Raw genomic sequence first — 26,073 nt, 5'->3', positions numbered from 1 at the left:
TGACATCATGGGTCTCTTCCATTTAGCCACCTTTTTCCTTTAAAATTTTCATTTCAGGTCAAGTTTTTAAGGAAATTTGATATTTTCCTTGAAATTGGCTGCATCGATCATCGTGAAAATGATATGGTTATGCTTTGAACAGTGTGCAGACCTGTAGAGACACCTGACACAACTGTCCAACCTTGTTTTGGACTTTTTAGTATAGTGTTTTATGGTCTTTTGTCAATCGGGTTATCAATTTATATTATAGTTTTTGTCGCTCATTTGCAGAAATATATTTTGATGAATTTATCGTTATGTGAGCAGCACTGTAGCACTCTCCCACAGTGAGAGGACTCCCAGCTAACCCTATTTTCTGTGGTTTGCTTGGTGTTGTGTGCCACACACCAAGTATTCAGTGTTTTCCCTACGCGGCAAATTTGTTGCAGTTTGCGCGGGACTTCTTAGTTTTTTGAGTTCCGCTACTCTTTCTCATCATATCACAAAGGTAGGATTCTTAAATTAAATTTGTAGAATATAAATTTTTGTTGTTTAATATTAATCTAGTGTGTCTTAATGATACTTTGCTTAAATATCGTAATGTAGTATTATATGCAGTGAATTAGGTTTAAAAATACCTAATTTGATAGTTTTGCATAAAATAAATTAGCAAATATGTTAATTTTGTTATTAGCATGATTAGTGTAGCGTATTAACACTATTAAGCATATTGTATAATTCTAAAATTTGATTGTCATGGAAATTTCTCTGCATGCTAAGTGCTTGGTGAAATGCCTATGAGGCCAAATTATAGTTTTTGAATGTGGTTTTCAAATAAGGTTTTAAAAGGGTTTTCCAAGGTTGAATATGCATGTTTGAAACTTTATTTTGAAATAGGTTTTATACACATTATAAATATACTTTTGATTTCATAGTTTGTATCATAAACATGCACTTGAGAGTGCACGAATGTGTGTAGTTAACCATGTTAACACGTACATCACTAGTGCGGTCTTCGCACATGCGTATGCATAATTTATGTTTACAAAATGGAATGTGCTTAGATGTAATTATCAGTTTTAGTTGTAATATCATAAATGCTTAGATATATATTGCACTGTGCTAACTAATTTGCAGGTACGAAAAAAAATAAAGGATACTTATTATTAAGTATTGCTTGCGGCTAGAAAAACTATGTGCATTGAAAACAATGCAAAATGCAAATCGGGTAAATACCCATGATAAATATATGGTGCAAATGCATCACACAATAAATTTATTTTATTGTATACAACACTTTCATGCTCATACATGTCACTTAGTTGTAGATATCTAGGATTGTTGTACATGTAGTTCTGAGATCATGTTGAGCATGATTTGAATGTATGAGAATATAAGTACTTTTCTTGTTGTGGTTCAGGAGATCATGCTCGTCATGAATTTAGATAGTGAAATATGAAGTGTGTTTGTTGTAGGTACATGTTTTAACATGCATTTTGTAAAATGAATGTTGCATGATTGATGTAATTGACATGACTATTGTGAATGCTTGTATGAAATAATAATTTTGTAAAGCATATCATGCATGTAAAGTATGTGTTGTGAGTGTATGCTTTGAAATAAATGAATCATGTGTTTAAACATGAATATGTTTTAACATATATCCTATTTGTATATTGAATTATGATGTGACATGTATTATGCATGAAAAAATAAATCATGTACAACATGTTTCATGCATAAAAACACATGTGGTAGAATCATGCATAAGGCATGCTGTATTTGAATCATACATAAAAGTATGTTCTAAATGGATCATGCATGAGAGCATGTGTAGATGAATCATGACATGGTAGGATTATGCATGAAAGCAAATATTAATATGTCATATAGTATGCATGAGAGTATAGTTACAAGATGACATATAGCATGTAAGATTAAGTCATGCATATGGCATGAACTATTTAGTCGTGCATGAGGGCATAAACTATTGATATCATTCATGAGGGCACGAGAGGGTTATCTTGTGAGATAATGATACTTGAATGTGACCTATGACTTAATAATAAAGATAACCCTGAACCATGAGTTCATTTGAGGTGCCTATGAAGTCGAGCTCTCAAAGATGACTGAGTTTTATCCTGATCTTATGAGATGGCTAGGTCTGTCCCGATCTCTTTGTCCTCCTAGGAAAGGAAAGGGCGGTACAAGCCTCATGAGATATATTGAGTTTTTGAAGGCTGAAGGCACCACTTGTCTCCATCCTATGGAGGTTAGGGAAAAGTTGTACCAATGAGTCTTAAGTGGTAGTACCACAACTCTACAGAGTTAGGGATGCATACTTAATTTTTTGTCAGTGATTTTGGTTTAGCATAGGCCAAGACCTAGGACCATGGGTTCATTCTCTCAACTGTTGCATTGTAGAGTTGAATTGCTCGAAAAAGAATCAGTTAAGCCATAGGAGGATAAATAAAATATATAAAATAATAAATACTCATATGATTGTTTCTTGATGTCTATACCCTCTTTTATACCAGATGGGTATGAATAAACAAGAAAAATAATGAATTAGATTTTTAGAATCACTGCTATCATAAGCATAAATATATAGATATGAACATGCAGAGACTATTAAGGTTTGCATATGTCATTGCATATGAATTTCAAATATGAACGAAAAAGACATGTTTATAGTCATGTGATTGACCTGTTAATACAAGTCATGGACTTGTTTGATGCAAGTGAGGTGCTTGTGTGTATGTGTGACACATAGGAAAGGTCGAACTAGGATATGTTCCTTATATATCTTAATGCAAAAGTGCATTAATATTTTGAGAATGAACATGAGAATTGATAATTTACATAATGCATATCATAGTCATGAGTTGGACATGAGTATACTCTTTTGAGAAAAAAGAATGTGAAATGTTATATTTTCATAGATTGTTATGTCTTATTGCACTTGAAAGCATGTACGTATCAAATGCGTTGAGATGGTTGAATGAGATTTCAACCTATTGGTCATATGCGTTCTTTTAGAAACATATGTTATGTTTATGAAGCACTCTGATGTCCTAAATTGTTTGAGAAGCATGTGTGTGTGTTTCATGCTGGACACAGTCAAATGAGATTTGGCCTAATTATGTTTCTATAAATATATATGAATTGTGTATTGTCATTCATTTATGCAAATACCTATCATGGATATGAATGAATATAATATTTAATGTCATGGATGGGAATGAATGCAAATTTTAAACGTTATGGATACAATTTACGCAATTATGAATGTCATAGAATAAATGGTTATAAATATGAATGGATGTTATGTGAATGTTTGGATGTGGATTCTCTTGACACTCATTTTATAAATGATGAGAATTACACTCTGATTGTACCATTACAAACTTGATATGTATTCTTCAAGTTTTTGTTTTAAATTTTTTATGGGCAAGTGGTTGATTGATAATCTCCTAGAGGACTGAGGCGAAGTGCAGGTTGCAGCACGGCTGAAGGTTCCACTCTTACCTACTATGATCCTTAGGGGATCCAGACATTTTTTATAGTTATAAACTTGTAATGATTTAACCTTGTTATTTTTAGATCTTTATGTTTAAAGACTTGTAATATTTTAGAATGAGAATATTTGTGAATTTTGTCTTTCCATTTATGCAATGGTTGTATATATAATTTTAAAATGTAAATCTTTACGTAATTCCTTAATTGTTTTAAACCTTAAAGAAATTTTATTTTTCTCATTTTTCTACATGTGAGGATCCTTAGAATAATAACCTCAATCGAGTTGTGTTTATGGATGATTTCATATTGAATCTGATCCTCGGAGACTAATATACACTCATGCTTGTGCTTAGGTGGGTCGTTCAATATTTGAATCAGTTCGAATGTCACCATAAATGAACTTGTTAACATATTACTCTCAGAAATCATACAAAACTTTATAACAAATAAAAAGTTTTAAATTTTTCTTAAAATTTTAGGTTTGGAAAAGTTTTTAAAAGGTTGGATTTTTTAAGGACGTTACAAAGAACTTATTGTTAGGCACAATAAAGGCTTGTTGAGAGTGTAATAAGATGTTTACACTAGTTCAAGAAATGAATTTTCTCTTTAATCAGAAATTCAGTGTGTCTTGTTGAGCAAGGTCATAAGTACCTAAAGGGTACATTAAAAAATTTAAAATTTGATAATAAATCAAAATTTAACACAACAAGATATATTGATTCTTGTTTACGCCCTGAAAGATAGGGTAACTTGTCACCTTGAGTGACTCTTCACTCACTTTGAGAGCAAACTTGCATCAACCCTGTAGGATTGTGTTGAGTTGTCGACAAATACATTATTAGCTGGCAGTGGCATGTTGCTATTATGGGCCCTAATTTGGTCACTAGGGTGGACCAATCCCTGACCACGATGGCTTAGGGGACACAAATTCCTTTTTGTTGTTGAATGTCTAGCTACGTATACTGTGAATTTTTTAAGGAAGATAACTCCTTAACGAAAGATTCTATACCTTGGTGGTGGCAAATCGAGTTCTTATGGGGTTTAAAATAAAATATTTAAATCACTCATGATCAAATATACACCCCCATATAGATCAGCAAGTCTATAGCGACCCGAAACAATGGTGCCCTCATGGAGATAATAATGAAAGTGATAACTTAAGTAAATTGTGATGTGCGTTTGTAGAGAACAAAAGATGAACTTAAATAAAAAATTATATATATGCATGCATTTAGGTTATGCACAGTTGTTTGAGTGACCTCTCAAGTTACAGGTCTTGTTGTGTCAAATCCTGCAGGGAGTTGGGGTTTGAGACTCGTTGTTAGCCTTGGACTTAATTGGAGTCCAATTTGGATTGGTGACCTACCCATGTTCGCTATTGCATAGTAGGTGATCGTATTTCTTGTTAAGAATTGTGGTTTGTCTCACCCATGCTTATTTCTCTTTTTTCAAGTACCCACGAATAGGTAGGCTTGACAACAATGGATACACTTAATTGGAGTATTTTTTGAGCTTGATCATGTATCATTCTCTTCCTGAGAGTGCTCTGTGTTTTGGGTTTTCATCAGAATTGTACTTGGATGTAATTTTATTGAGATTCAGTGAAAGTTCACCCCTGAATTTTGTATTCAATCAATGTATATATCAATTGAATGAATATTTTGTTAAAACGATTTTTCTTTCCATTATGCTAGAAAATATTTGCAAAAGATTTTAGAAAATATTTAAAAAGAAATAAATGTTTGTTTTTTTGTTGTGTGCTCTATTTAAAAAAAAGGCTCAATTTTTCACCAGTTTGGGGTGCATCACTATCTTGGTATCAAAGAAGAGTTCCCATAATGGTCCAAGATCTGATCCAGAAACTCAAGTCTCGCATCTTGCCGACTACCTAACTCTATAGAGTGAGTAAAAGTTGGTAAATTATGATGTGATTGAATTATTTGGTTTGCGCTCGTGACAACTAGTTGTTTAATTGTGCTTACGAGTATAACAAGGGGCTTTACTATAATTTATTCATTTGGTTATTTCTTTATTAGATGTGTTATCCGGGAGACTGGATGAGCCAAAGAGAATTCATCTTAGAAGCCCTCGCTATGCTCACCGAGACAATGCAGACTCAGACCCAAGCACAACCACAGACGGTGACATACAAGAAATTCATGGACCTTAATCCTCCTTCCTTCATTGGAGTTTCAAAACCCAGGTTAAAACTCCAATGAGTTTATATGCCATCACTACTTTCACCTTCACTGGATCAACTTCGATACCATGGCCAAATATCACGTGGCCCAAATCATCAATCTAACTAGCCAGAACTCACATTTCGAGAACTTAACATAAAGCCTATGTTCTCATAACATCTCCAAAACAATACGAAGATGAACTCAATGTTGCTTTGTATTCTCTAAATATATCAAGATATCATGTATGAACACAATCACAAATTGATTCAAGTACTAATGGAAAACTTGGTTCTTCATATCCATAAAAACTACAGCAGCATTTGTCAAATTGAATCACTAAGAATTCGTAATGCCCATATCGAGTACGAAATGTTGTCTTCAATACATCCTCTTCCTTAATCCTCAATTGGTGATATCTCGTTCACAAGTCTATCTTCAAGAACATCTTAGCCATCTTCAGTTGATTGAACAGATCCTTAATTCTCGGTAATGAGTACTTATTCTTAATCGTTACTTGATTGAGCATCCTATAGTCGATGCACAATCGCAATGATCCACCATTCTTCTTAACAAAAAGAATAGGAGCACCCCACGACGAAACATTGTTTTGATGAAACCTTGCTCTAAAAGTTCTTCTAACTGCTTTTTCAACTCTACTGGTGTGAGTTTTGGAAAAAAAATTTAAAAATGACATTTTATATAAAAACAATGTGAAAGCCATACACCAAAAATATAAAAACCAATTTCAATAGTATTGAAATCATTTATTCAATAATTAATTTGTTCATGGTAAAACAATTAAAGTGGCAAACATTAAAAATAACCAATGTCAATAGTATTGAAAAAGATCGGATGGTTTGCATGGCTCCCTGCAGCAATCCCGCAACTGCTTCGCAGTTCATTTTGCCATATCTGTAAAATAGCAAGATTAGAGGGTGAGACTCCCCCTCAAGTCTTAGTAGGAAATTACATTGACATTGTATGGATACACAACAAGCATACATATACATGCATAAACTAGTATCCTAGACAATAAATAATCATCTAATCATCTGAATAACTATAACAGTTGAATTCAGGAAAACACCTTGTTAGTATCATCATAAAAAACGTCAAAGCATCAAAGATATGAGCATAAATACAACTGCATAAAACCTTAAATGAGTCTACTCCACTAATGCTTTATTTCACTTGCTTATAGAGTGACTGTCTCGGGCACACAAGAAGTGCACAAGATCAACCCATAGGGTTGCATTTATACTCATCCTGTTATGTCAAACTCTTTGTCGGGATGACATCGAACATCACCACCCACATTCAGTATGTTCTTGGTTCACTTTTGAAACACATGCTCAACATTCATACAAGTATCCTTTTAACAGAAGTAAACAATATACTCATGGAATGTAAACATTTGATGTAATGTACATATGTATTCTTATATATACATATGTATGATTTTACATACCTTATATATATATATATATATATATATATATATATATATATATATATTACCTGTCTTGATATCTATATCAGTTGCCTCCCAATTTTTTTTTATATACATGGGCTGGTTTGACGAAACCGAGACCACTGCACCTAAGTAAGTGTGGCAGCTGCCATCCACCCTACTCAATACAACAAACCAAGTATGTTGTGTTCAGCAAGTGCAATGACCTGCTGTACTGCAAGCGAGGTAGCCGACTGAGGTTTGGCATACCCTAGTTGGTCTGCCATAGCTTTTTTTTTCCTTTTTATTGACTGCAGTAGTCCTAGTGATTGTCGCAACTATGCCGGAAACCAGTAGGCTAGGGGTCCTGCAGACCCCAACCAGACTATTTATGGCATGCTGATGTGAGCAGCAGCAGCACCCAATAGGGTGCCACACGCCCTATTGTCACGTGTTGCACTTGGGTGCACGTGGCACAAATCCAGACCGGGCCTGGTTTGGTCAGGTCTTACTGGCATGACCCGGAGGTAAGGGGCTGGGTCGTGCAGGCCCAGTCCATCCCTTGCACACACACATATATATAAACATATATATATAGGTTTTCAAAAATATATTTTTTTATTGTTGTTTTTTTTCTCAAACATGCCGGTACATGCGCACATGTGATCAGAGGTTATCCATCATTCATACATGTTTAGATATGAAACTAACATAAATTCCTTGCATTGAAATTCAGTAATTATTGGCAAGCATGAAATCAACTCATTAGGTCAGACACTTACCAAAGAAATCAGATTAACCGTATGCCTTGACAATATTGTATTTTGTAAAAATCTTCATATCTCGGATTAGGTTAAATCAATAACAACTATATAAATATATTGAGAGCAAGATCGGATTCGGAGTTGTATTGTTTTAGAATTTGAATGTATGTAATGAAGGTATATACATATACATTGTTAGAACATTTTGATTTGTGTATCATATCTAAATTAAAATTCGATACTCAAAAGATGAATCCATAGTGGCACCTTGAAGAATGTATCATCCCATGAACAAAGGAAAGGGGAGAATAATAATCACGTGGCCTAGTCCATGATTTAGTTAAAAACAAGTTGATTACATGTCATAGGTTAGATCATCGTTATAGATTTTTGAGAAATCAAATCACCTAATATTTTGATGATCTTAGATGAAGTAATAAAAAACTAATCTGATGGAATGTGGATCTATCCACAAGGTCGACTGGAACATTTGCAGATGCAATGATATTTCCAAAAAATTCTAGACAGTATTCAAAGAAATATTAAATCCCCATCCCATTGATTTACCACAACTTAAAATAGGCCCAAATAAGCGATTCCTATCCAAAATCCCCTTTTTTTCTTAAGGTTTGAATACCCACTTTACAGGACTGATATGGGTGCATATATGCAGGCATGCACTCTACATTAAACTGTTACTACATCGAATACAGTTTCTACAATGCCAAATCTTGGTTTTTGAAGTTTTTCTCAAAATTCCATACCACATGTAAACCCCTTTCAAGAACCATGTCATATCAGTTCCAGCATTAATAATACAACTCATATGCTGATTAATATCAAAAGGAACATATGCAATTGATTAAGAACATTAAATCTAATTTTCACACCGTAAAAATCTTGATTTTTTTTAAAGCCTTTCTCAAAACTTTACATAGCAATCCTTGCAGATTTAAATCAAATCCAACAACTATGCATAATAAAAATCATCGCATATATTGCTATATAATAAATCTTAATTTTTTTTCTGAGGCTTTTCCTCAAAAACATCTTTCTTGAAACCACTATACAAATCATGTCAACCTTTCAAAAGACCTTAGCACATCAATTATAACATGAATCACAGACACTAAATATTGATTTAACATAAATAAAACAACAATGAATCCTTTAAAATCATTCAATATAATTTATATACATGGATCTTGGTTTTTAGGCCTTTCCTCAAAAACGTTTTTCCAAAAACATTCATACATCATGTAAAGCTTTCAAACTCTTTGAAAAAAAACCATGGTTCATGTTTAGATTATAACTAGATCTAGAACATCCCACATGCATGAGCACCCTTGGTGCCATGCATGCAAACAAAGCAATGTAAAACCTACCTCCAAAAAAAATTGGTTTGGATAAGAATAAAGAACACGTTGGATATAGGCTGCTACCGCCTTGCTGCAGATCTAATGGTTGCAACTAGTGCTACAAGGTGTACCTAAGGGATGTAAAAGAGGAGAGGAAGGAGGGAAGAAGAGAGAAGAGAGGGAAAGAGGGAGAGAGAGCAAAACGTCTATTGCCCTCTTTCCTCCTTATTTCTTTTCATTATTTTAGAGCTCAAGAAAACATGTGGGTATGGAAGAAAGTCAACACTACCTGAGAATTGGATTCTCTATTTCCACTTTCTTTATTTGAATTAGAGCCATCTCCAAAAACGTGTGGGGCTGGCTACTTCCACTTACCAATATTCATTTTTTTTTATTTCTTCCATGCCTTATTCAAACTCACTTTTAATGCTTTTTTACTACTCTTTTTTTTTTTCCTTTTCTTATTACACACATTTTTTTTCTCCATCCATGTCTACATGGCCAGCCACCTTAACAATAAAAAAAATCTTGTATGGGTGAGGGGTTAGTACTTACCATACTATAATTTTCTATTTCCTTTTTTATTTAATTCTACCTTAGTCAATAAAAGAGAAAACATGTGCCATTTGGAGACTGTCTCCCTGTTTTAAAAACTGAAATTTTGAAATCTCACATCCATATCGTGTATTTCATTTTGAATGTCAAAGTTTGACTTACCTTATTTTTTTTCTTTTGAAAATGTGTATGTCTACTTGACTTACCATTTTTTCTTTTTGACTTTATTTCCATTTGAGGAAACGTGTATTTTTACAAGTAGCTAAAGTTTGTCCAAAAAGAAATGTAAAAACTCAACTTACATAAAACATGTGTGGTGGGATTTTTTTCTCCAGCCATGTCTACATGGCCAGCCACCTTAACAATAAAAAAAACCGTGTATAGGTGAGGGGTTAGTACTTACCATACTATAATTTTCTATTTCCTTTTTTATTTAATTCTACCTTAGTCAATAAAAGAGAAAACATGTGCTATTTGGAGACTGTCTCCATGTTCTAAAAACTGAAATTTTGAAATCTCACATCCATATCGTGTATCTCATTTTCAATGCCAAAGTTTGACTTAACTTTTTTTTTTTGAAAATGTGTATGGCTACTTGACTTACCTTTTTTTCTTTTTGACTTTATTTTCATTTGAGGAAACGTGTATTTTTGCAAGTAGCTAAAGTTTGTCCAAAAAGAAATGTATAACCTCAAATAAAACATGTACGGTAGGATTTGAAGTCAAGTCATCTCCCAAGGAGGCAACGAACCCCTCTACAACACTAACTTCTCTTTTCATTGTAATTCATTTCTATATAAATTTATTTGTATGCATTATGGATTTTTAATGGATCCCGGATCTTGGTTGGATCACACAATATTTTGGATCTTCTATAAATCCAACTCCAATATCAAACTGAATTTTGGACCTATTCAAGATCTAGATCCAATTACCAAGTCCAAAATCGAATACTGGATCCAAATGATTTTATTCAGATTCAAGATCCATTTGGATTAAATTTATTTTATTTAAATACATATTCGATATGAAGAAAATTTACTTTTATTTATTCCAATAAATGTCAAAATTTTATAGGTTTTACATCTTCAACAAGACCTTGTACCCACAACACTCCAAACTGGCAAAGTACTCACAAAGTCAATCCATTCCGAGAATGACATCAAAGCCCGTTATCTCAAGAAAGATGAGGTTCACAAGGAACATACAACTATCAATCGATACTGCAATTCTTGGGAGATGCAATCCACAATATGCCTTAGCTCATATGAGTGTAGTTATCTCCACACAGTGATCCATCTCAATTGCTGAAATATCCAGCAACTGAGCAAAATCCTTCAACAAAAGAATGTGTCACACCGAAGTCAAACAACACTTGAGCTGAGATGTCAGTGATGTCCAGGGTACCTTCTATGACTTGATGGTTTGGTCCTCCTTATATGCAATAGCCACGTACACATGACCTGTTGTCCTCCTCTATTGCTACTGGGTTGGCTGGGGTTGCTGCTGTCAAGGAGCCTATTGATGCTAAATATATTACGACATCAATCACTGCTGCAAAGGCTATGGAGTAGCCACCCTCTGAGGACAAAATCTGATAAAGTGGCCCTTCTGACCACAATGCAAACATGTGTCAATCTCACTGAGACAAGATTGGCATGCATGATCTTTCTGGCATCTACCAGCAGACTGTCTTCGTAGTTGTTGTTGTTGCTACTTTTCCCTGTACCTTTGCTGCTTTTGATAAGGGGCTTGCTTATAATTCTTCTTCTGGTTCTTCTGAAATGTCTTCTGAAAGGATGTCTATGAATCCTTCTTCGTCCCTGATAAATATGGAGGTGGCTTCACCTTGCTTAGATTCTTCATTGAGGATCTCCAATCTTCGTCAATGATATTGGCCGCCTCAATTGCCTCCAACAGTGTCTGAGGGCACTCGACTAAAACCTTGCTACGCAGTCCATCACAAAGTCCTTGCACGAACTTCAATGCTTGTGCCTTATCTATCAAAACAGCATTGAGGCAATATCGCTCTAAATGTTAGAATTTGCGCGTGTACTCTAACAAGGTCAAGCTACCTCATTTCAGCTCTAAAAATTTTTGGGCCTTCTTATCCCTAGCAAAGTGAGAGAAATAAGTCTCCAGGAAAGTCACTCTGAACTCCTCCCATGGAATGACTATGACTCCTCCAAATCTAATCTCCTTAGTAGTCTTTTACTACTTTATTGCATCATCTACAAGTCGGTAAGAACCCAAAAGCCTCTTCTTCTCGCCTGGTACGTTGAGGATCTCAAAGATTTCTTCGATCTCTTGAAGCCAAAACTCTGCATGCTCTGGGTCTAATTTTCCTATGAAGGAAGGGGGATTGAGTCCCATGATTTTCTTATATGTCACCGCCTGTGTTGTCTATGGCTACACTTGGGTATGTCTAAACGGACTTGGTGAGCATAGTGAGGGCTTCTAGGATGAAGTCCCTCTGGCTTATCCAGTCTCTTGGATACCTCAATATCTAACAAAGAAATAACCAAATGATTAAATTATGATAAAGCCCTTGGCTATACTCATAATCACAAATAAACAACTAGTTATCACAAGAGCAAAACAAACAATTTAATCACATCATAATTCACCAATTTGTTAGAGTTTGTTAGATTAGTTTATTGATTTTTCTTATTTGAAATATTAGGTTTTTGTATAGTTTTTTTGCTTTGTTCTGCTTGTTTTGTGTTTTTGTTTTGCAGGAAAGCGATCAAACGTGCGATAGGCCCTCAAAAGTACCCATGAAGAGCCCTCTGAGGTCAAAAGGCCCCTAGAGCCCTCAGAAGGCCCAAAAAGGTCCCCTGAAGGCCCCAAAAGCCCCCCCTCAAGGAATGTTTCATCAAGTGAGCAAAGAGTAAAGGATCCTACAAATTAAATACTAGTAGCTTTTATAAGTTTGTTGGTTCAACTGAAGCATTCAAAGAGAAGTAGTGAAGATCAAATGAGACTAAAGCTAAGGCAACTGAAGACCCCTTTTCCTTGTCTTTTAGATTTGGTTTATTTAATTCATTAATTTGGGTTTATATAAGGCTATTTATTATTCTTTTTAAGCCCTCTGCAAGAGGGTAACACATTGTAATAGTCAGCTATTTTTATTTATTTTTATTTTAAAGATAATAAAGCTTACAATTTGTGTGGAATACAAAGTTTCTTCTCTCGTTCCCTGAGTTCAACTCGGATCTCACCCTAGTGTGAGCCAGTTTTTATTATTTGGTGTCTAGCTTTCACAAAATATTTTTATCAAAAATATCTTTTTTAAAAATCCATTTCATAAAACTTACACCACTTTAAAAAATCCTCCAGAAGAGGAAGATACAAATGATTTACCGGTCAGGTGTCAGACAAGAAATACGTAATAGCCAGTTATATGCATTCGAGTGAGCAGAAATATGCCACCTAAATTTATATTTTCATGATTTTTTACATGAAAACATTAAATAAAACCTCTAAAATAACATATGATTTTTTAAATAATCCATCATAGACAAATCTCATTTTCGTAGCTGTTAGGCCAAAAAATTGATCTGTCTTCCAAAACCTTATTTTCTCAGAAATAATTTTGGTATTTTTGCAATATCAAGAATAAAGATGCATATTTTTTCATGACAAAAATAACAAAATCAGAATAAACATCATACCACATGAACATTAGACTATAATTTCTAACTAAAAGTTTTACAATAAAATAATAAACTCTACCACATTTACATGTAAATATGATTTTTGTTTCTTAAAAGCCTATAACGTGTATTACACAATCTTTATTCATTTTTATTTCAAGTAATTCATTCACTTTAGGGGTGGAACCAATTCCTTCTTGGGAGAATCAAAATCAACCCCTCTTCCTTAATCCAAATTAGATTTTCCATTATGAAGACTATTTTTTTTATTAATTTAGTAGCTCAAATCCAAGAAAATGCTTGATATATTTTCTGTTAGTTTGAGTTTCGGTTGCTTTACCAGACTTTAGTGAGTCTTACCTCGTTTTATGAGGGACAAGTAATGAAAGTAAAGTAATGATGAGTAGTTTGAGCAAAGGATTGGTCAAGCTGCATCCTGCAATCTTGGTAGACATGATTTTTTTTGTTTTAAGTATTTGATCATGTAGAGACTGAACTATTGTTTTTATATTCTGATTTGAAATAAAATTAAAATTCTTTATATTTCAGTCTTATATTGTACGTGGTTTGAAATGTGTATATCCTATACATTTTGATTTGATTGTTATCTTTAATGTAACCCCGCTTAAAGTTTTAACCATTTTTTAAAATCGTTTCCGCATTATAAGATTTGATTTACTTATACTTATAAAAAAAAATTGATCTCAAAATTTTAATATTTGAACAATAATTAAGGTTAAAAGTTTGGGGGCATTACAAGAGTTGACTCCCAATTCTGGAGAGTCGACTCCTACCGAGGAGAATTGACTTTTGTTAGGGGAGAGTTGACTCCTATACCCAAGAGAGTCAACTCTTGTGTACCAAAATGTGTTTTTTTTTGTGGTTTGAGCTCAGGTAAGTGTTGCTAAGCTTGAAATTCAAGTTAATCAACCTAGGAACAAGTTGGGAGACTTGTGTTTGCTGTGTTTTTTAGTTTGATGCATTAGTATGAGATTGGTGGTCCAAGGAGAGACCCAATTTGTGTTGAGATGCACGAGTACACACATGGGACCCACCCTGGGGTTATCCTCCCCTATTTTTGGCCTAGGCTAATTCTGGAGGTCCTAAAAGTAGAAGATGCTAAGAATAATGAGGAAGGTGCTAAGAATAGGGAAGAGGCTTGGTTATTTCTGGAGGTCAAGACTTCAAAAACAGCCTAGTTAACTTGGAGTCCAAGAAGGCTTTACCAAACTTAGTATACTCTTAATACTTTTCTGTAAACTTTCAGAACTTATGAGGGCCTCCTATGCCTATATAAAGCCTTGAATTCCCCTTGTTGAGTATTATATGAAATTAAATCATAATTCTCTCCCTAATTCTCTCTCTCTTTCTATCTCACATCTCCCTCTATCTCTCAAGGGCTCTCCCTACCCCTCCTCTCTTTCTGGTTACTTGGCCTTCATAGATCATTGAAGCCTTGCTTGCTTGGTCTTTGGGTGCTGCCCAAGATTCAGCCAAGTGTGTGCGCCCCAACCTTGTGGAACGAGTGTGATCAGACTGCCCCAAGCCTTCCTTGGTGTGATAGACCCCATCTAGCGTATTCACCCCTTTTGGAAGCACCCTCACTTGGTCCCCGTGGTCCGTGTAAGTCCAAAATCCCAGACCCTAATCACCCAAACCGAGTGTGAACCCGTTGTAAATAAGTTTAGCTTACCTAATCCTTGTAATCCCTGCAAAACCCGTCAGACTTAGAAAATTTTTCTAGAGCAAATTGTAGAGAGACTGGTCTTGATTTTCAGACCTAAGGTACTTCAGTGTGTCCTTGGTTAACCCTCCAAATTTCAGAGCCAACTAAGTCCCCAATGAACATAACTGAATTTTACAACCTGGACTGCATGACTCAAAACCAACATGTCCTTGTCTTGACTTGAATTTTCTATGCAACTTTAAAATTTTGTATCTTCTTATTCTCGTATTCTCTGACCCTCAAATTTGGTCAGAACCTGCCTTAAAATGTTTGAAACCATCCCACAAAATTTGGGGTTTTTCTGCTACATCAATTGGGAAAATTGTTTTTTCTCCCACATGTCTATACCCAGTCATCCTATCTACCCGAGTTGACCCAGTTTTGACTTAATCTTGCCTGTGTCTAAACCATTTGAATCCCCAAGCCCAAGCACACATTAACTTGGTATCAAAGCGAACCCCATGCTACTTAAGAAAACCCATGACCAAACATCAGAGATGAATCCCAAGTTCATCAAAAAGATTAACACCAAATTTGGTGGTGTTGAAAACCGTGTGTCTGATCGTGAGGCCAACGTCCAATAAATCACAAACATGTTGCATCAACTCCAAGGAAACATCCAAACCATGCATCAACAATTCATATCATCTAACCATGGAGGAGGATCCTATGAGGAGCATGTCGAGTATGAAGACGAGGATGCACAAAAGGCCATTCTTGGACCGCACCCGAGAGAACGAGAAACAAACCCAAGAATGCAAAATTTTGGCATCTCCCTTTCACAACGGTGAAAATTATGTTTCCCACTTTCGTGAAAAAAACCCATAAGACTGGTTGTTAAGGTCAAACAATTTTTTGTAAGCCAAACTGTGCCCCCCCAAAAAACAATTAGGATGACGTATAGCTCACCTCGATGGTGAAACTTTAAGGTAGTACCGATGATGCAAGCAATGCCATGGGACGCCAACTTGGTTTGAGTTCAAAAGAGAACTCCTAAGAAGGTTTGGACATTTGCCCTATGTGAACCATTATATAAAAATGAAAAACATCATGCAAAAGGGGGTTCGTCTAAGAATATCAAATAGAGTTTGAAGACCTATGTATAATGTGTGGGAATTGGTTTGAAATTGCTTTGATAGGCACATTCATGAGAGACCTTAGGGATGATATATGGGTTGAGCTCATGGCTCAGACCCTAGATGAATGTTTCATAAAGGCTATGTTGGTGGAAGAGAAGTTAAGAATGATATCCTTTGTTAAAAGGCCTAGTCGACCCCTTGACAGGTCGAAAAATAACAAATCGAGCGAGGAGGGAACTAAAACTAAATTGAAGACCGAATTCATCAGTAATACCTAAATCTTATAACATCTAATATTTCTATTATTTGACAAAACATGTTTAAAAAAATTATAAATTTTTGACCAACTTTTATGAATTTTCATTTTTAAACTATAAGAAATCAACCTTTAAGATTTTAATTGTACCCTTCTGTATCCAAAATAACACACCTTAAAATCTTATCCACAGATCTTAAGTATTTTGAGAGATATGATTTTTACAAAAATATACTATCTCCAAAGACTCCCTATCAAGACAAGATTTTTGTGCTGGCTTGTAGAAGACATATCCCTCAATTCATGATTATCTGAGACTGAGATTTAAATTGGAATTACTTCCATATATATAAAACATATGCACAAAGTTCTAGGATTTATGGGTTCACAGTTTGGAAGAACCAAATTTATCATGCTGATTAACCAGATTAAAATATACAAAACAAAATACAAGAATCAACCAAGAACTCCATGCTTTCAACAAGAATATCAAGAACTATCCAACAATTTTAAATTAATCAAAAACATATTAGATTCATGCATACAACTACGGAATCATGTTGTAAATATAGAAATGCAATAACATTCAAAATCAAATGTTTTTTTAAAGAGATAACATGTTTTCTTCATAAGAATCAAAATCGGCTTTCGAAAAAGGATTTCAGATTTTGAAACCTTCATACATGACACCATATCAGTTCTTATGTGAATCTCTATTAATATATGTGATGATACCCATCCGAGGGTCATCACATGGCATGCTCATGTATTGTAGACTATACACACATACAAAGTTAACGTACCTACTTTGAAAACATTGAATCTTATATAAGCTATTCTCAAATTCATCTCTACCGATCGGTTGCACACTCAATGAAAATGCAACCACCCTAAACCAACTCTTATGTAAGCCTTCTCAGAGGGGCATGGGGGAGGAAGAAGAAAGAGGGAAAGAGAGAGAGAGAGAGAGTAAAAAAGAAGGAAAGAGAATAGGGGGTATGTGTGATAGGAAGGAGGGGAGAGCCTCTCCTTAAGTAATCCTTCCTTAAGAGATTCCTTAACCCAATAAAAAAACTCCACGTAAATCTTAGCTAAATTTGTATTTCAATTAAATTAGAGATTAATTTATGAATCATAACTAATTAGGATTTTTAATGCAATTAAAAAATAATTAAGCAATTTAGCTAACTCACTATCTTAATAAAATAAGAAAACTAATTAACTAAATTTACTAAGCTAAGAAGCAAAAATAGGAAAGTAGTTGGGGACATCCCTCCTCCCCCCACTTGGATTGACTTGACTTGGTAAAGTCCTTCTATTTTGGACTCCAAGATCCAAGAGGGCCCACATCCTAATGGGCATCCCACCCTATGAACCCTTCTAACCATATCTAAGATCCATTATTGAAATGCAATTGAAATCCAAATTACAATTGACCAAATCAAAATTCAAATTAAAATGCAATTATTCAAATTCAAATTGAAATTGAAATTCCAAACAAATTTGAAACATAAATTTCATCTTTATTTCTCAGAAATGTATTGAAAATTCTAAGGTGTTACACCTAAACCCTACGGTCCCTGTAAAACCCATCAGACTTAAAAAAAATTCTAGACCAAACTGTAGAGAGTCTGGTCCTGATTTTTAAACTGAAGGTACTAGTGTGTCCTTAGTCAACCTTACAAATTTCAAAGTCAATTGAAACTGTATTTTACAACCCGAACTGCTTGACTCAAAACTAGGATGTCCCTATCCTCACTTGATTTTGTCTGCAACTTTAAAAATCGGTATCTCCATGTTCCCAAGTCCTCTAACCCTCAAATTTGGTCTCAACCTACTTTAGGGTGTTTGAAACCATTTTACAAAATTTGAAATTGTTTGGCTCAACCAATTGAGATAACTAAATTTTCTCCAGAACTTGTTAGAACCCAATCATCCGGTCTACCGGTGTCCGAACCATTTGAACCCCTAGGCCCAAGATTGCATCAGTCAACTACCTTGTTTCTTAGGGTGATGTTTGGTTACCCTTTACATTCAATTATATTGCTTCCTCTCAAAAAAAGAAAAAAGTCCTGAATCACCATGGATTGTGCTTTGACCCAAACACCAAGTACCACGAAGTCCCTGTGTGGAATAGCTTGTTTGAAGATAAAGAATTGAGAACAAAACCATGAATCCATTACAGGTTGCGTGTCTGTCTTTGATCAATATTGTTCTTTATCAATCCTTATTGGCATGTTTCCATGCCGTTGAAAACCCAGAAATTAATTTGCCCACCAGACTAGTATAGACAACCAAGCTTGTTTAGGAAATTGGAAGATTTTTCATTGCATTCTAAGTGAGTGTGGTGGCCCGAATGGAATTTCTACTGTTGTCCGATTGTGTCAAGAGCTATTTAAATAGTTTCAGCTTCGCATATATTGTAGTTATATAAACACCACCATAATTGACTAGACTTGGAGATTCATATGGTGGTATCTTCTGTCATATTTGACTAACCATGGTTTCTGCTTTGTGTCCTAAAAGCCTGTTAACCACCACCACCACCATCACCCTGGAAGAGCAACACGTTCATCAGTCAGTCAGATGAAGCAGTAAATACACATGGCATTTTGAAATGATACTCTCAAGCACATGTTGCTTTCAAAGGCAACTCTTTTCGGTTCTTAGGTGGGAATGGGCCACGTATCTAGGGTTGGACCCAGATTATAGATTCCAGTTGGATCTTTCACCGAGAGATGGATCCAAATCGCTTTTGCAGTCAACATAAAGCAAAATTCAGATGTCAGCCATATTGATTTGGTCCAATAAAAGTTCCATCAACTTTCTCATTCTGCTTTGTCTGGACCAAATGCTTACAGCCGGATCTAAGTAGACAAGGAATCATATTGCGATGTTCTAAACCAGGACCAAATCTAGTTTGATCATGTCTCATTTTTTATGCAAAAGAATATGTGCTAGTTGGATGTCACAACCGATCTGAAGCTGCATTCGTTGGGGTCAACATAATTTTGATCAGTCAATCTGGGGTTGTCAATGGTCTGGGTGTGACCTGGTACCGACCGACCTACACCAGATACAATGGCCCTTGCATTTGGGTTTAATGCAGTGGGTCCGGTCAGCCAATTGGGTTGGATCAAGTAGTACAATGGACCCATGCCTGGCTTATAAATTTCTAAACAACCAGGCCCGACCTGCTTAAGATCTGAAGTTTCAGTGTAAGATACATAACGAAGCAAAAAGGGCTTTCCAGGGTCTGGTTTGTGCTTTCTGAAACCAGACTCAGATCTGCCCAGACCTGTCAGATTAAATCAGACTCAGACCTGGTGGCAGGCCCTAAAAGTTGGATCTGGGTCTGTAGCTACCGAGATCTGTCTCAGATCTGACCTGTCAGCAGCCCTAAGCATATTTCCAGCTCAGGCAAGCAAATTCCAAGTCTAAGCTTCAGCAAATTTTCTCACAAACTTGCCCATCTGATTGCCTTAGATTTGGTGTGAGGACCGCAACAGGGCCCCAGTTCCACAAACAGAGGATCCCCAGATCCAAGGATATGAGATCCTCAAAAGCCTAAAAAATACAGAGATTTCTGGCCCGATAGATTGAGGGATGTGGGTGTTTATACTGGGCCAGAGATCCTTAGAGATTGTAAGATCTCATATTGCCTCTGATCTAAGATCCAAGACAATCAAAAAACCAAAACTAACCTTAGATTGATGCAGGGAAACTTGTTGCAGAATTTGTGATTGGTTTGTGGCCCAACTCTGATAATCTTGAAGCAGTTGTTGGAGGAGCAGAGAAACTAGTTTGTCAACCAAAGCTTGCATGATCCTGTGTAATGCAACGAAAGAAAACAATGATGTGGACTGTCACGAAATGACATGGAATTTGAGACAAATATAAGATTAAAAAATACATATTTTGTCAACCAAGACCAAATACATTTGCATAATGTATTCAGCCAAAAACAAAAACAAATAGCAAAAACAATAGATATATACGAACATGAGAAAATAATATTATTAATATTCAAATATTCACAATATTTACAAATGAAGCTCCACTAAAACACACACACACACATTTACACATATAACTCTCTTGCCTATACAACAAAAGAAAGAACCATACATAAATGAGGACATCTAATGGGTAGTGTGACTAGTCCAACTAGCTCTGCTAAAGTTAACTTCAACAGCGAGTTTGACTAGCCCTATATAGGGATAGCAGTGGACTACCCCCATCCCGTCTCAAAATTCTGCCCTACATCCCTGCCTTCATCCATGCACGGGTTTTGATTTTAACCTCCATCCCCATTTCATGTCCTCCATCCCTGGTCCAAATGGGGGCACGGCGGAGCGGGGCCCCGTTTCCCCCCGGTCCACTACCATCCCTAAAGGAGGTCGAACCGCCTAAGGGTATTTTAATTATTTTACTAATGGAGATCGGGGACAGGGTGGGGGAACACATAAGTCCATCCCCGCCTCCATCCCTGCATGGGTTTTGATTTTAACCTCCATCCCCGCCTCCATCCCCGTTTCATGTCTTCCATCCCCGGTCCAAACAGGGTGGGGCGGGGCGGGGCCCCGTTTCCCCCCGGTCCACTGCCATCCCTAGCCTTATAACAGCTAGTTGGTCACTTAAAGAATGACCAAAAACATTAAATATCCAATCTAACCTAAAATATACATAAGTATACTTACCTAAGTATAAATTGTCCAAATACAAATGCATAACAGTTATACCTTGATTACACATGAAATACAAGAATGGCTAAATACAAGAGAAGAAATACCTATAAAAGACAAAACATTACATATATCTTAACAAAACACCAATGTTATTAATAAATGCTTAATTGAAACATTGAACTTTGGAAATTTGTGCATACTAGACTTCATGAAGATTCAGGTATTAAAGATATAGACTGCAATTCAAAAATACGCACAAGTTTCCTGGTGTTTCAACTGCTGAAATTGGAAGCAAAACAAAGGGCATCGTGTACACCTGAGATTAAGAAAAAAAAAATCAACATTGAAGAATTTAGTACTATCAGAATAATCAGCAGGGGACGCTTCAGAGAAACATACAACTGAGTCAAATTGTCACCACAACATCTCTATATATAAAACCTTTTTTTTTCATTTTCCTGATAAATCTATCCTCATAGATGTGATCTACATGCTCAATTTAGTAGAAATCAGCATTTGGATCGTTGGAACCCGATGCCTGTATAGGTTTTCTTAGCAATCCAAAAATCAATGGCCACAAGTGCACCAAACATTCCTGACTCAAAAAAGCATGATTTTCCTTGAAAAAGCATGACACAAGGCTCCATTCCCACTAAATTGACTATGCTGTACACATACAGGGTTTACATTGTCAAAATGATTTACATCGTGAGATCCAAGCTAAATTGTAGGTACAATCAATTATAGCAAATATGTACCCAATATATATTATTTGGTAAATATTCGATTCTAAAGAAGATACATAACTATCGAGTAGAAATCACCTTCTTTACTTTTTAGATTTTTTTTTGTAGATCGGACCCTATGGATGTGATTCACAAGGTTTGCTTAGTAGAAAATGACTTTTGAATCATGTGATTGAGACATAAGTAGGTTACACACAAATATAGTGATGAAAATATGCTAAATGAAATATGCTAAATGAGTTTTTTCAGTTTTTTTGTTTACCATACAAATGTGATCTATATGCTTGATTTTATAGGGATCAGCTCTTGGAGCATTTGATTCCAACACGTGTTTGAAAAAATCAAAGGCCCAAATCTTCATAAATTTTCGAGGCTCTAAATATCATTTTATCAAAAAATACATGGTCCAAGTGTTGATTTCTAGAAAATCGACCATGTCGAACACATCTACAATGTCAGATTTGAGAAAAGAAAAAGCACCAAAAAATCAGAAAAGCCCATTTAGCATGTTTCATTGAGCGTTAATCTCTCTCTCTCTCTCTCTCTCTCTCTCTATATATATATATATATATTGATGAGCAGTTCTTAAATTGTTGTAATTACTTCATAAAAGAGCTTACTTTATCCTAACTTGTAGATGTGTTCATCATTTCTTATTCCCTAAAAAACATGCTTTGGAATGCATTGAATTAGCAAGACATTGACTTCTATTTCATCAAGTTTTAATGTAATATGATCCGCTGATTTTCCACTGCTCTAAAAAACTGTAATAACCGAAAATTTCTCGTGTATTTTCCTTTATAAAATAATGCAAAATGTGCAAATGGGCCTAGGATCCGTATTTTTGGATCCAGGACCCATAAGGGGGCATATACCTATATATATAGTTAATATTATATATATAGATATATATATATATATATATATATAAAGAAATAAGAAATATAAAAAAATTTAGTGTGGGGATCCACAGTTGGATCCATTTGGATCCAACTTGTGGATCCACATTGTTGGTAAGACACGGATCCACCACAATGGGGTGTCGCGGATCCAGACTGTGTCTGGATCCCGGGTCTCGGTCTTGGACCCGGGCCACGCCCCCTGTAGCAGGTAAGTAACAAAAAAAAAATTAAAAGCAAGAAAAAATCTCTTAGACCCGGGTCGGACCCGACCCGGATCCGTAACCCGGTAGGGTCTTTTTAAAACCCGATATCGGCTACAACTTGTTTAAAGGAAAAAAAAAGAGGCAAGAATCGTGCCCTAGGCACGATTCCTGCAATACCAAAAGGGAGAGAAGGGGGTCGGTTACAGCAGGCGTAACCGAACCCCGCGCCTCTCGGCAAGAGGGGGGTTTCGGCGATAAAAGGGAAGTGGAAGAGGGGGTCTCACCCTCTTCCCTCGTCTCTCTCTTTCTCTCTTCCCCGTCTCTCTCTCTCACTCACTCCCTGCGTGCGACGCTGGCCGATGTTGAAGTCTCCCTTGCCTCCATCCATCCGGCGTACCTCGACAACCATCCGACGTCGTCCGGCGAAGCCAGCTCCCTAGCTACTGTCACCGGCGACCTCTTTCTCTCACGGCAGCAACCCCAAACACCGATTTCAAAGGTACGGGTTTCTCTATTGTCTTAGATGAGAAAAAAGGGACATGGATTCGTATTCCATGTGGTATTTTCGTGAAAATCCATGGATGAAATCAAGGTATTTTCATCTTCTTGAAGGTTGTTGTGTAATAAAATAGATATAGATGTATTTTTATGAAAACAGAATTTTAAACCATGAGATTTATGGCTTTTCATGTGTGCGTCAAGGTAGATTTGACCTCCACGATTTTCCAATGTATAAGGGATTATTTAAAACGTATGCATGTCACTGCATAGGTAAAAATTCACTTAAGTATATCACGATTAAGCACATATCTGAATGTAAGCTATACTTACAAGTATCCTTAGCCTTTTTATTTTGTTATGGTTGCATATATATATATATATATATATATATATATATATATATATATATATATATATATATATATATATATATATATATATATATATATATATAAGTGCATGTGGGTTTGTTTACACATGCATACCTGTAGGTGAATCAACAAAAAGCATGTTTTCTTGGCAAGGAATCGGTTTATATTTGAGCATCTGAATGAAGGACATGCATACTGGGATTCTTTTTCTATTTATGCATAAGCATACCCGAGGTTCTGAATTTTTTCTTCTGTTGGTATGCTGTAAAAAAAAAATTGTTTTATTAGTTTTGTGAGTGTTCGGTGGGCTGGCTGTCAGACCAGCTGAGTATTGATCAGCTGGCTAGGTCAGGCTGGGCCAGACCCACCCTGAAGCCGGCTGGGCACCTGGCAGTCCAGCCGAGTGGGTCGGATGGACATGTCGGGTTCTGTCAGGCCCAGTCCAGCCCTCGGCTGGACTGGTGCAGGTCTTGACAGACCTGCCAAGTGGGATATATATATATATATATATATATATATATATATATATATATATATATGTAAAACCCCAATTAAAAAAAAAATCTGTTTGGACCCGGGCCGGGTCGGGTCCGGACCCGACCCGGGCCCCTTTTTATTTAGGGTTTTAAAAAAAACCCGAGCAGTCGGGCGCCGCAACCCCCCTTCTCCCCCCTGCGTTTTCGGGCTGGATAGGGAAACCCATCGAGGGTTTCCCCATTCAGGTGCCCCCCCCTGCGCCTTTAAGAGAGAGGTTGGAGGGCGAGGGGAGTCTCGCCTCCCTCTCGCAGCCCTCGTCCCTCCCCCTCCACGCCGGTCTTCTCCTTGCTGCGCACGCCGCCGACGCCGGCCACCACTCCCAGGTACGTCGTTCTCTTCCCTTCTCCTCCCTCTTCTTTTCCTCACCCCCCCCCTCTCTGTCACCTCGTCGGGAGGCCGGCAGGCTGCGCACAGCCCCTGCCGTGCCCTCCTGCCTCTCCGGTAATCACCGGAGGGCCGACAGGTGGCCTGCAAGGCCCCTGTCGTCCCCTCTTCCCTCTGGGGGTGCGCCGGAGTGCCGGCAGGGGACCAATGGCCCCTGCGACACTCCCTCACCTTTGTGGGTGACAGGGAAACTGACGGAAGGTCGGTTTCCCTCCCTGTCACCCCCACCCCGGTCTCTCTTTCGGCAGGGGTCAGTTCCCCTGCCACTTTTCGACCACCTTTAGGCAGGGGCAATGCCCCTGCCGCTTCTTGTTTTTCGGCAGGCGGGGGCTCGCCCCGCTGCCTCTTGTGTTCTGGCGCGCAGGGGTAGTGCCCTGCCGCCTTCCTGTTTAGGCTGGCAAGGGCAATGCCCCTGTCACCCTTTATTTTGTTGGGCTGGCAGGGGCAATGCCCCTGTCGCCCTTTATTTTGTTGGGCTGGCAAGGGCTCACCCCCCTACCGCCCTCTGGCTTCTGGGAGGGCAGGGAATACCCCCCCTGCCGCTCTTGACCCTGCGGCTCCGCGATTTTTGACTGGCAGGGGTCGAGGCCCCTGCCATTTGTAGGTGTTTCTGGCAGGGGCCGAGGCCCCTGCCATTCCTCATTTTCGACAGGCAGGGGCTGGGGCCCTTGCCATTTCTTCATTTTTGTCAGGCAAGGGCCAGGGCCCTTGCCATTCTGTTTGTACCAGGCAGGGGCCGAGGCCCTGCCTTTCCCTGTTCTTGGGGTAGGGGCCGAGACCCCTGCCATGCGTGACCTGTTTGGCTGGGGCAAGGGCCCTGCCCTTCGCGTTTTGTCATGCGGGGGCCAAGGCCCTTGCCATTCGCTATTATTGTCAGTCAGGGGTCGAGGCCCCTGCCATTCCATATTTCGTCAGGCAAGGGCCGAGGGCCCTGCCTTTTATTGTTCTGTCTGGAAGGGGCCGGTATCCCCGGTCACTTAATCCTACCCTTGCTCCCGTCGCACCATTTGATTAAATTATCATTATTGAATACTCACCCTGTTGCAGACCTCGCATCGGAAACCCCCGCTCTGGCTCCGCGGCCCGAGCCTCGTATCATCTACACGCGTAGACGCACGCAGCTGCACGACATCCCGAGGCAAGGGAAAGTCGCACGATGGATTTGTAAGAATGAAATAAAATTATAAGGATTTTGTGATAGAATAGTTTATTTGGC

General features: G+C 37.3%; 1 protein-coding gene across 4 annotated transcripts in view; it reads right to left on the bottom strand.

The window, feature by feature from the left end:
• Positions 1-18,650: 18,650 nt before the first annotated feature.
• LOC149820214 (DUF1997 family protein, putative (DUF1997)) overlaps positions 18,651-26,073 on the bottom strand; it is a 114,745-nt gene continuing 107,322 nt past the window's right edge. For all 4 annotated transcript variants that reach the window (XM_089983868.1, XM_089983869.1, XM_089983867.1 and 1 more), the window contains 3 exons: positions 21,471-21,529; positions 20,230-20,353; positions 18,651-19,079 (listed from right to left, as the gene is read on the bottom strand). In XM_089983868.1, the coding sequence (XP_089839994.1) occupies positions 19,056-19,079; positions 20,230-20,353; positions 21,471-21,529 (207 nt within the window). In that variant the 3' untranslated portion in view covers positions 18,651-19,055. The remainder of the gene's footprint in view (positions 19,080-20,229; positions 20,354-21,470; positions 21,530-26,073) is intronic.

This window comes from Nuphar pumila, chromosome 12 (genome assembly GCF_984573655.1).
Source record: "Nuphar pumila chromosome 12, dmNupPumi1.hap1.1, whole genome shotgun sequence".
Lineage (NCBI taxonomy): Eukaryota > Viridiplantae > Streptophyta > Magnoliopsida > Nymphaeales > Nymphaeaceae > Nuphar > Nuphar pumila.
This window is presented reverse-complemented; position numbering and strand designations above follow the sequence as displayed.